At 55.1% G+C, this 12,596-nt stretch overlaps 1 protein-coding gene across 1 annotated transcript; it reads right to left on the bottom strand.

Annotated features, from left to right (window-relative positions):
* Positions 1–376: 376 nt before the first annotated feature.
* Positions 377–11,374, bottom strand: PLIN4 (perilipin 4). Its single transcript, XM_087816665.1, is given in 7 exon segments — positions 377–709; positions 785–871; positions 2,580–2,767; positions 2,884–7,921; positions 9,724–9,812; positions 10,716–10,824; positions 11,324–11,374. Coding segments are annotated over 7 exon segments (5,895 nt in total).
* Between the last annotated feature and the right edge of the window lie 1,222 nt (positions 11,375–12,596).

The raw sequence follows: 12,596 nt of genomic DNA on the forward strand, positions 1-12,596 counted from the left end.
GATGGTTTCAGAGGGAGGATGGAGGAGCAGGACCACCCACCAAGCTGATAGCTGAAGGCCCAGCTGGGTGGAAGACCCTCACCCCCTGCAAAGGTAATGGGGCTCCTAGTGGGGACTGCTGAGTGGAGTATCTTCTAGACTCTGGCACATTTCATTTTTCTTTCCTAACTGGAGTGCTTGCTCACGATTTTCAAGTACAGGCCCTCTGTCAGTGGTCTTAGCAACCCTGGGCTCTTAGGGCCAGTCATGCAGAAAGGTGGATGGTACAGTCCCAGAGCTGGGAGCATAGCACGCTTAATGCAGAAAGCCCTCTGTGTGCCAGCTGGCAGGGTCCAGAGCTTTGGGGATTTGGGGCTAGGGAGGCTCTGAGGAGGACCTACAGCTGCTGCCCACTGGGGTGCAGGTCAAAGGGCCCCACCAGCCAGCTAAGCGGGGGGCTGTGCTGCACACCCTCCAGCAGCTTCTCCAGCCCTTGCCAGGCCTGGTTTACACGTTCACGGCTCTGAGCCAGGTGCTCAGCTGGCAGCTCTGTGATGGAGCTGGCAGAGGAGATGACGCCATAGAGCTCACAGAGGCTGTGCCGCGCCCTCCTGACCTGTTGCTGGAGCTCGGCTGGAAGACCCTGGAGGCTGGAGGCCAGGGTGCTATAAGCCACATGGAGCTGCTGGATGAGTCCACAGGCCCTGGACAGAGCCCCTGAATCAGGCGCCTGCGGAAGGAGAGAGAGGTGTGAGTGGGAATCAGAGAGGAGAAGACCCTGGGAGCCTTGGCCTCCTATAGGTACCTCTTGGGTACAGGCTTTCTTCACTCTGCCTTGGAGACCCGGATCCAGCCATGACTGTCCTTCTAAAGACTGTTCAGCCTTTTCAATCTGTAAAGAGCCTAGCAGAGAAATGAGGGCTTTTGGCAGGGACCTTTCATACACTTTCCCTGGGAGTGGCATGAGGAACTGGGGTGGGCATTCCCTGGCCTGGCCTGGCGCTTTGTGTCTAGACCTTTGTACGGCATAGTCTACAAGTGGTGCGAGTGCCACAAGTTTAGAGCCACCTGTGCTGTGATGGGCTTGTCTTTCCTTTTTTTTTTAAGTTTTACTGATTTCAGAGAGAGGAAGGGAAAGGGAGAGAGAAACATCAATGATGAGAGAATCATTGACCGGCTGCCTCCTGCATGCCCCCTGCATGGATGAAGCCTGCAACCTAGGCATGTGCCCTGACCAGGAATCAAACCTCAATCTCCTGGATCGTACGTCGATGTTCAACTGCTGAGTCATGCCGACCGGGCAGACTTGTCTTTTCTTTAAAGTGGCAATAATCCAAATTCCCCATGAGCCCATGGCTCCCCAGTCCCTGTTGGATAAAACCCAACACCTCACCATGGTCTGCACGGTCTTCTCCCAGGGTGTTGCAGATCTCATCTCCCTTTGACGCCCCATCATGATCTCTGCACATCACTAAACCCTAGATCCCTGGGCTCCCCCTACCCTGTCCCCACCTTCACTTCATCCTGTCACCCCAGCTGCCTTTCTACTCCTTGAACACACAGCTTGTTATTGGGCACTATTTTTGTTTTTTTAATAAATTTTCCTAAAAATTGATAGAGGAAAGGAGAGAGAGAAACGTCAGTTTGTTTTTTCACTTATTTATGCATTCATTGGTTGAGTCTTACATGTGCCTTGACTGGGGATAGAACTTACAACCTTGGCATATTGGGTTGATGCTCTAACCAGCTGAGCTACCCAGCCAGGGCTGGGCACTCTGTTCTTATCGTCCCTACTTCTCCCCAACTCTGCATGGCTCTCTCAGCATTCACAATATGGCTCAAAGGGACGCTCTCCTGTTCAGCCCAGACCCTCTCTGCATGGTTGTCTTGTTTCCTTCTTTACATCCCCATTTGTAGGTACAGCAGTCCCCTCTTATCCTTAGTTTCACTTTCTACAGTTTGTTTTCTTGGTCAACCACGGTCCGAAAATATTAAATAGAAAATTTCAGAAATAAACAATTCATAATTTTTAAATGGCATCTGTTCTGAATAGTGTGATGAAATCCGAATGGCTCCACTCTGACCCACCTGGGGTGTGACTCATCCCTTTGTCCAGTGTCTCCACTCTATAGTTGCCCCCTACCTGTTAGTCCCACGGTAGCTGTATCAGTTATCAAATCAACTATTGGGGTATCACAGCACTCATGTTCAAGTCACCCTTATTTTACTTAGTACCACATTAACATCACTTTTATTACAGTATAATTGTTCTCTTTTGTTATTATTTATTGGTAATCTCTCATTGTGCCTAAATTATGAATTAAACTATCATAGGTATGTATGTGTAGAAAAAACATAGCATATGTAGGTTTCAGTACTATACAAGGTTTCAGGCATCCACAGGGGGTCTTGGAATGTCTCTCTCAAAGATAAGGGGGGACTACTGTTTAGGTTATCTGTCTCCCTCTCTGGGACACAAGCCCTGTGAGAGCAGTCTGTGGCTATCTTAGTGGCTGACAGATGTTGGGTCACTGCCTGAGGTAGGGCGAAGCCATGGGGAGATATTCTGAGAAAGACACCCTAGAGAGAGGAAGACTTACCATCCTAAAGGAATCCTCAAGCTGGGCCAATGTGGCCCTGGCCTGGAACTGGCCCTGCTGCAGGTAGCTCAGGGTGTGCTCAAAAGCCCGCTGGCGGAAGCTGTGGGCCAGGTCACCAAGACGCACGAAGTAGCTGCTCTGGTCTGCTGCAAGTACCCTGGGCCCAGGCTGAGAAGCTGCCAACTGAGCTGGAAGGGAAAACAGGATTCCTCAACCTGAGAGGCCCGTTGGGGCATCCAGGCCTTGGGTTGGACAGATGACAAGCCCCCACTAGAACCTGGGACCCTGCTCGTCCTAGTCTCACCTTGCTCCTCAGCATTCATTGGGTGGAAGATCTCTCCCAGCTCCTCTAGTTCGTCTGGAAGTGTCATAAGGCCCGTGACACCTTCATGGCCCCGTGCAGTGGCCACACACCCCGCATCCTCTGTGCCCAGAGTAGTCTCTTGAGTGAATGCTACCACATTAGAAACAAGGCCCTGGCTGCTTGCAGTCGCTTCTGAGGCAAGGTCATGTCCTGCACAGAGAGTGTCCGGGAGGCTGGAGACAGTGCAGGACGAAGCCTCCAAGGGGCTCAGCACAGTTTGTTGCCCACATTTGTCCATCTGCCTGTGATTGATGAGACCACCATAGGAGCTTTCCTCAGTGCCAGGTGACCGATTCTGTATAGTGCCCAGACCAGTCTGGGTAGAGCCCTTGGTCACACTCATTGCCCCGGTAAGGCCAGAGGACATTGTGTCTTTGGTGCCAGTCAGGATGATCTTGGAGGTGTCCAATCCAGTTTGAACAGCGCTCTTGGCCACACTGATTGCCCCAGTGAGCCCAGTGGACACTGTGTCTTTGGTGCCAGTCAAGAAGGTCTTGGTGGTGTCCGTGCCGGTTTGGACGGCACCCTTAGCCATACCCATAGCCCCAGTGAGGCCTGTGGACACTGTCTCTTTGGTGCCAGTCAGGATGGTCTTAGATGTGTCCACGCCAGTTTGGATGCCACCCTTGGCCACATCCATTGCCCCAGTGAGGCCAGCAGACACTGTGTCTTTGGTGCCGGTCAGGACGGTCTTGGTGGTGTCCATGCCGGTTTGGACAGCACCCTTGGCCACACCAATAGCCCCAGTGAGCCCAGTGGACACTGAGTTTTTGGTGCCAGTCAGCATGGTCTTGGAGGTGTCCACACCAGTCTGGACGGCACCCTTGGCCATACCCATAGCCCCAGTGAGCCCAGCAGACACTGTGTCTTTGGTGCCAGTCAGGATGGTCTTAGAAGTATCCATGCCAGTTTGGATGCTACCCTTGGCCACACCCATAGCCCCAGTGAGGCCAGCAGACACTGTGTCTTTGGTGCCAGTCAGGATGGTCTTGGAGGTGTTTACACCAGTCTGGACGGCACCCTTTGCCACATCCATTGCCCCGGTGAGGCCTGTGGACACTGTGTCTTTGGTGCCAGTCAGGACAGTCTTGGTAGTGTCCATGCCAGTTTGGATAGCACCCTTGGCCACACCCATAGCCCCAGTGAGGCCTGTGGACACTGTGTCTTTGGTGCCAGTCAGGACAGTCTTGGTGGTGTCCATGCCAGTTTGGACGGCACCCTTGGCCACACCCATTGCTCCAGAGAGCCCAGCAGACACTGTGTCTTTGGTGCCAGTCAGGACAGTCTTGGTAGTGTCCATGCCGGTTTGGACGGCACCCTTGGCCACACCCATTGCTCCAGAGAGCCCAGCAGACACTGTGTCTTTGGTGCCAGTCAGGACTGTCTTGGAGGTATTCACACCAGTCTGAACAGTACCCTTGGCCACACCCATAGCCCCCTCAAGCCCAGCAGACACTGTGTCTTTGGTGCCAGTCAGGACAGTCTTGGAGGTGTTCATACCAGTCTGGATGACACTCTTGGCGACACCCATTGCCCCAGTGAGCCCAGTGGACACTGTGTCTTTGGTGCCGGTCAAGAAGGTCTTGGAGGTGTCCATGCCGGTTTGGACTGCACCCTTAGCCATACCCATAGCCCCAGTGAGGCCTGTGGCCACTGTCTCTTTGGTGCCAGCCAGGATGGTCTTAGAGGTGTCCATGCCAGTTTGGATGCTACCCTTGGCCACATCCATTGCCCCAGTGAGGCCAGCAGACACTGTGTCTTTGGTGCCAGTCAGGATGGTCTTGGAGGTGTCCATGCCAGTTTGGACAGCACCCTTGGCCATACCCATAGCCCCGGTGAGGCCTGTGGCCACTGTGTCTTTGGTGCCAGTCAGGACAGTCTTGGAGGTGTTCACACCAGTCTGGACAACACCCTTGGCCACACCCATAGCCCCGGTGAGGCCTGTGGCCACTGTGTCTTTGGTGCCAGTCAGGACAGTCTTGGAGGTGTTCACACCAGTCTGGACGGCACCCTTGGCCACACCCATAGCCCCGGTGAGGCCTGTGGACACTGTGTCCTTGGTGCCAGTCAGGACGGTCTTGGTAGTGTCCATGCCGGTTTGGACGGCACCCTTGGCCACACCTATTGCCCCAGAGAGCCCAGCAGACACTGTGTCTTTGGTACCAGTCAGGACCGTCTTGGAGGTGTTTGCACCAGTCTGAACGGCACCCTTGGCCACACCCATAGCCCCCTCAAGCCCAGCAGACACTGTGTCTTTGGTGCCAGTCAGGACAGTCTTGGTGGTGTCCATGCCAGTTTGGACGGCACCCTTGGCCATACCCATTGCTCCAGTGAGCCCAGTGGACACTGTGTCTTTAGTGCCGGTCAGGATGGCCTTGGAGGTGTCTATGCCGGTTTGGACAGCACCCTTGGCCATACCGATAGCCCCGGTAAGGCCTGTGGCCACTGTGTCTTTGGTGCCAGTCAGGACCGTCTTTGAGGTGTTCACACCAGTCTGGACGGCACCCTTGGCCACACCCAAAGCTCCAGTGAGGCCTGTGGACACTGTGTCTTTGGTGCCAGTCAGGACGGTCTTGGTAGTGTCCATGCCAGTTTGGATGGCACCCTTGGCCACACCCATAGCTCCAGTGAGGCCAGTGGACACTGTGTCTTTGGTGCCAGTCAGGACAGTCTTGGAGGTGTCCACACCAGTCTGGACAACACCCTTGACCACACCCATAGCCCCGGTGAGGCCTGTGGCCACTGTGTCTTTGGTGCCAGTCAGGACAGTCTTGGAGGTGTTCACACCAGTCTGGACGGCACCCTTGGCCACACCCATAGCCCCGGTGAGGCCTGTGGACACTGTGTCCTTGGTGCCAGTCAGGACGGTCTTGGTAGTGTCCATGCCGGTTTGGACGGCACCCTTGGCCACACCTATTGCCCCAGAGAGCCCAGCAGACACTGTGTCTTTGGTACCAGTCAGGACCGTCTTGGAGGTGTTTGCACCAGTCTGAACGGCACCCTTGGCTACACCCATAGCCCCCTCAAGCCCAGCAGACACTGTGTCTTTGGTGCCAGTCAGGACAGTCTTGGTGGTGTCCATGCCAGTTTGGACGGCACCCTTGGCCATACCCATTGCTCCAGTGAGCCCAGTGGACACTGTGTCTTTAGTGCCGGTCAGGATGGCCTTGGAGGTGTCTATGCCGGTTTGGACAGCACCCTTGGCCATACCGATAGCCCCGGTAAGGCCTGTGGCCACTGTGTCTTTGGTGCCAGTCAGGACCGTCTTTGAGGTGTTCACACCAGTCTGGACGGCACCCTTGGCCACACCCAAAGCTCCAGTGAGGCCTGTGGACACTGTGTCTTTGGTGCCAGTCAGGACGGTCTTGGTAGTGTCCATGCCAGTTTGGATGGCACCCTTGGCCACACCCATAGCTCCAGTGAGGCCAGTGGACACTGTGTCTTTGGTGCCAGTCAGGACAGTCTTGGAGGTGTCCACACCAGTCTGGACAACACCCTTGACCACACCCATAGCCCCGGTGAGGCCTGTGGACACTGTGTCTTTGGTGCCAGTCAGGATGGTCTTGGAGGTGTTCACACCAGTCTGGACAGCACCCTTGGCCACACCCATAGCTCCAGTGAGGCCAGTGGCCACTGTGTCTTTGGTGCCAGTCAGGACAGTCTTGGAGGTGTCCACACCAGTCTGGACAACACCCTTGGCCACACCCATAGCCCCGGTGAGGCCTGTGGACACTGTGTCTTTGGTGCCAGTCAGGACAGTCTTGGTAGTGTCCATGCCGGTTTGGACGGCACCCTTGGCCACACCCATTGCTCCAGAGAGCCCAGCAGACACTGTGTCTTTGGTGCCAGTCAGGACAGTCTTGGTAGTGTCCATGCCGGTTTGGACGGCACCCTTGGCCACACCCATAGCCCCAGTGAGGCCTGTGGCCACTGTGTCTTTGGTGCCAGTCAGGACAGTCTTAGAGGTGTTCACACCAGTCTGGACAGCACCTTTGGCCACACCCATAGCCCCAGTGAGGCCTGTGGACACTGTGTCCTTGGTGCCAGCCAGGACGGTCTTGGTAGTGTCCATGCCGGTTTGGACGGCACCTTTGGCCACACCCATTGCCCCAGAGAGCCCAGCAGAGACTGTGTCTTTGGTACCAGTCAGGACCGTCTTGGAGGTGTTCACACCAGTCTGAACGGCACCCTTGGCCACACCCATAGCCCCCTCAAGCCCAGCAGACACTGTGTCTTTGGTGCCAGTCAGGACAGCCTTGGTGGTGTCCATGCCAGTTTGGACGGCACCCTTGGCCACACCCATAGCTCCAGTGAGGCCTGTGGACACTGTGTCTTTGGTGCCCGTCAGGACAGTCTTGGAGGTGTCCACGCCAGTCTGAACGACACCCTTGGCCATACCGATTGCCCCAGTGAGGCCTGTGGACACTGTGTCTTTGGTGCCAGTCAGGATGGTCTTGGTGGTGTCCATGCCAGTTTGGACGGCTCCCTTGGCCACACCGATAGCCCCAGTGAGCCCAGTGGACACTGTATCTTTGGTGCCAGTCAGCATGGTCGTGGAGGTGTCCACACCAGCCTGGACAGTACTCTTGGCCACACCAATTGCCCCACTTAGACAAGTGGACACTGTGTCTTTGGTGCCAGTAAGGATGGTCTTGGAGGTGTCCAGTCCTGCCTGGACAGCCCCTGTGGCTATGTTCACAGCATCCGTCACTCCAGTGCAGATGGTGTTCTTGGTGCCGGTCAGCACAGTCTTGGTCGTGTCTACACCCGTCTGAACGGTCCCTTTGGCCATGCTCACTGCCCCGGTGACCCCACTGGTCACAGCCTCCTTGGTTCCCATGAGTACAGGTTGGGTCATTCCAAGACCTCCCTGGACCACACCTTTAGCTGAGTCCATCACGTTGGCTACCCCTGAGGAGATGGCATCTTTGGTTTTGGTCATCGTGGAGCACACCTGGTCCTTTGCCCCAGAGATCATCTGATGAGAAAGGACATGTATGGTCAAGAGCAGAGCTGGGAGGCAGACTCCTGTCAGTCTGATTCATGACGGGCCTGGTAAGTGGTATCTGTCACCCAGAGTCCCTGCCTCCTCACTTTCCACCCCAAGGTACCCATGGCCTTCTAGGACATAGCCTAAACAAGCTCCATCCCTGTGTTAAATTACTCCCCTAATTCAATAGCCCCCCCATTGCTGACAGCAGGTCCCTAACACCTCTGGAACCCTTGACAAGGTGCTTGGCCTTGGGTTCAGCAAGTCATTGAATTACATATTTTTGTTCATTTTTAGCAGAATTTGAGCCTGGTTTCCCTGTTATAGTGGAGAAACCAAATTGTTCATTAACATGAATGTATTCAACTAAGAGAAGGGAATGAATATTTGGAAAAGTAGTAATCAAAAAAGTACAGGAACAAGTATTGGGTTCGAGCCATAGGAAATTGTCCATAACTTTAATTATTTTTTAACCTACTTGATGGCAGTTGTTTCTAGTTCAACCAAACTACCAAAGTATTGTAATGGCCTCAGGGTTGCCACCACTCAGGTATGAGTGTGCTATTTTTACTTTAGTGGTTCTCACCTGGGGTGATCCTGCCCCCCCAGGGGATGTTTGGCAATGTCTGGGGACATCTGTGATTGTTGTGACTTGAGGGAGAGGGTGCTACTTGCATTGATTGGGTGGGGGCCTGAGATACTGTGCAACACTCCGTAGTACCCAGGACAGCCCCACAACCAAGAATGATCCTGCCCCAAATGGCCGCAGTACTGATGTTGAGAAGCTCTGAAGTTTTATTCTCACTACCTGCTCCTGCCCAGTACGGAATCAAGTGGGCACCTTGGCTTCTGTGCCTGCAGAGACCCAGGTTCAAGTCCCAGCTTTTTCCTGTACTTGCTATGTGAAAGCCACATCCCCTCTCTGAGCCAGTTTCTGAAAAGTGGTTATAAAAACAGCACCTCCTTCAAGAATTGTGGAGGAAACAAGTCAGGTACCTAAAGCACTTTGCAGATAGTAGGTGCTCAGTGAACATGAGTGGAGAGGAGCAGAGAAGAAGCGCATAAATGGAGAGGGGGTGAGGAGTCTGTTCTAATTTTGGCCAGGAGGACCTGTTGAGGTCCTTCCCCCTCTGAGATGCTAAGATCTGGTTGAGCTGAGGGCAGAGGGAGACTAAGAAAGACCAGAGTCAGGGCATGTGCTGGGCAGAGGAGTTCCTATCAGGGCTCTGACACCCTGCTGTGTCCTCAGCTGACTTACCTCAGCCCCTACGATTGGCCCAGCCTTGGGGACAGGATAACATGGACAGTCCCCATGTATTAGGGATGCAGCATTGGTATAGTTCAGCCTCTGGCTGCCCCTGGGTTCAAATCCCAAGCTACAATGTCCTGCTGTATGACCTTTGGCAGGTGGCTTGGCTTCTCTGTGCCTCAGCTAATGTGTGGGGTACTATTTACTCCCTCACAGGGTGGTTGGGAGGATTAACTATTAAGCAGCATGAATAAAACACAGTGCCCAGAGCCAGACACATGGTAAGTGAGTTGCCGTTGTTTGGGTCACATCATGCTAGACAGAGTGAGGGGCTCTCTGTAGTCTGGAGCCTGACCGTGCTGGGCAGTGAGGCAGTACTGCACCCATTTTACAGATGTGGAGATGGAGGCTCAGAGGGGAAAGATTTGTCTGGAATCCCATAGTAGGACGCACAGGGGTGTCAGCTCTCTCCTTGGGCAGGAACCAAAACATCCCCGAGGAGGCAGAGGCCATCAGACCAGGCTCTGACAGCCACTCTCACCTTGTCTGAAGGTGGCGGCAGCTTCTCCACTTCCCTGGCCATCTGCTTCGAATCAGTAGCTGCTACAGGGACAGGAGTCGGTCAGGCACCTCAGGGAAGGCGAGGGAAGCGGGCTAGCATCAGCTGCCCTAGTGCCCATTGCGCAATTGGCAGGCAGAGCCTGAAAGGTCAGGAATGTCCCCGCCACCCTTCCAGGGACAGCAGGAGGTGACATCTATGGCCGTGGGCTTAGCTCTCGTGGACCCCCTTCCCCCCAGGGCCTCAGTCCTCTGGATCTGAGGAGCTCCCTGGTGTTTTCTCTGTCTGGGTCCTCAGCGCTGGACACCCACCCAGGGAGATTGCAGGGAGAGGAGTCAAGGCCCTGCCCCACCCCTGCTACAGCTGGCAGTTGCCTGTCAGGCCTGGGTATGTGGAGCAGAAGTCAGCTGCCAAGGGCTCTGGGCCCAGAGTAAGGCCCAGCCCAGGCAGCCACCCCAACCATGGGTCCCCCTGCACCAGCCCCCCTATGTGCCCTGAGTACCCTGTCTGAGTAACTGGAGGGTGGGGAGACCCCCAGGCTCTGCCATCCCAGGGAAACCACTGACCCTTTCTGGGAACCAGAATTGCCACCCCAGTAAGGTCTGCCTGCAGAACACCCAGGCCCTGGCCCATGGGCATTGGAAACGGATGATGGGAGGAGGGGGCAGCGTGGAAAGCGTGGGTGGTATTGCAGGGAGACAGACTGTGTTCACACCCCCACTTTTGCAGGTTATGCTACCTTGGGCCTCTCACCTGCCACATTTATGCCTCAGTTTCCTCGTCTGGTGCTAAGTGAGTGTAGTGTCTTGTAGTGTCTATTGAGATGATGCAGGCACATATGAAACGTCCCAAAGTGGCCAGAAGTCCCTCCTAGGGGATTTCCTATTGCTGGGGTCCCCTTCCAGATACCCCACCCTATGGAGCTGTGTACTTACCCTGGGCCTGGGGATGGGCAGCCTGGGGGGTGGGAGCACCTGTGGGATCAGCTGCTGGCTGGGTCTCTCTTGCTGAGCCATGAGTGTTGGCCACCAGGTTCCGGGCAGAACTGAAGCCAGGCAGGAACCCCAAGAATCTGCTCAGGGTCTATGTGGGGAGAGAGCAGCATGAGCAGGGCTGGGCTGCAATGGGGTGGGGTGGGGTGGGGGAAAGCATCGGAAAACCCTGGGCTCCCACACCTCCTCAGCCCCTTGCTTTTGGGTGACCTTGAGTTTCAAGCCTCAGTTTCCTAGTCTGGACAGTGGGCAGATGCAGTCGGCCTCATATGGATGGAGGAAAAAGTGGTCCTTCGAGTCTCCAAGGCCTTCTCCTCCAAGGCCTCCATTTCACAAATGGGGAAACTGAGGCTCAGAGAGGGGCCGTCGCTAACCCAAGGTCACAAAGTAAGAAGGAGCTGAAGTATGCAGGAGGCACCCCACACCCCCAGCTTGGGACAGGAGGAAAGAATTAGCACCGAGGCTCTCAGGGCTTTCCCACCCCACCCGGAAGGCCCCTCCCAGACCCCAGGACTGTGGAGGTCACCTTCCCAAGGTTCTCGGATCTCCAGGCCTTAGCAGGGGTCTCCCCCTCCTGTACCTCTCCTCACCTTGCCCTTGGGTTTGGGGGGCTCCCGGCCTCCTTCCTCTTGAGCAGACATGTTAATTCTCTAAGCAACTGGGAGGGAGCAGAGATGGTTCGTAAATGGGGACTCCCATGCCTCCTGCCCCACACCCATAGCCCCCAGATGTTTCCAGATACCCACCTGGAGACCTTGCTTCACCCTGTCATTGCTCACCTGGTCTGCGCGAGGGTCCTTTTGAGTGACTGGCGGCACAGCTGGCAGCTGGCTCTGCTTTCAGCTCCCAGGCCTTATAGGGTCTGGGGCAGGCGCAGGCCTGGCCGGCAGAGGCAGGCAGCCAGCCTGCTGGGGGAGGGCCCTGGAGGGTCACGTGCTGCACGCCCGGCCCAGCATGCGTGGGCCCCGGGCCCAGCACCTTTCCCCTGCTCTCAGTACTGGGCCACCTCTGCCCACAGCACCCACCCCCAGCAAGCTGAGTGATTCACAGGCCATCTATATCCCTGAGATACAGTCTATATGCCCTCTTGGCCTACTCTTTCCATCCATGAGATGTACATGGTTCAAATCTCATCTCTACTGGTATGCCTTGGCCTCAGTTTCCACTCCAAACTCCTCACTGTGGCCCACAATATTCTGCCCTCATTTCCCCTGGCTCTCCCCTCTTTGATCACTCCAGCCACAGGAGGCTCTGCTATTCCTCCAAATCTCTGGGCATGGTCCTGCCTCAGGGCCTTTGCATAAGCTATGTCTTCTGCCTATAGCACTTTTCCCCAAACACCCCCACAGCTCCCCACCTCTCTCTGTTCCCTGCAATAGAAGAGTACCTGACACACAGTTGGCACTTAATAAATGTTTGGTTAAATGGGCCAACTCAGGATAGTTGTGAATGTGAAATGAGGTCACACATGTGACCTGTTTATCCATGTGCCTGGTACTCAGCAGGTACTCAACAAACATTAGCTTAGCATTGTTTGGACAGAAAGGAGCAGCGCCTGTTCTCAGCAGGGATGGGATATGTCACTCTCCAGATGGGACTTCCCTTGAGAAAGGAGACAAAACATAGACCAAGACAGAGCACCAACAGAGTTGTTCTCACCTAAAGAGTGAGAACCAGGCCTGGTAGGCTTGGGCCAATCCAAGGTGGCTTCCTGGAGGAGGTATTTTGTGCCTAAGGCCAGAGGCAGGAAGTGGCAGAGAAGGGATTCAGACCCAGACCCTGAGTGTGTGTGTGTGTAGAGCAGGCTGTCTGTGGTTGGGTAGACAGATGAGCAGAGGAGTAACTGCCATGCCCTCACTGGGC

Source organism: Miniopterus natalensis, chromosome 4, assembly GCF_054644295.1.
Source record: "Miniopterus natalensis isolate mMinNat1 chromosome 4, mMinNat1.hap1, whole genome shotgun sequence".
NCBI lineage: Eukaryota > Metazoa > Chordata > Mammalia > Chiroptera > Miniopteridae > Miniopterus > Miniopterus natalensis.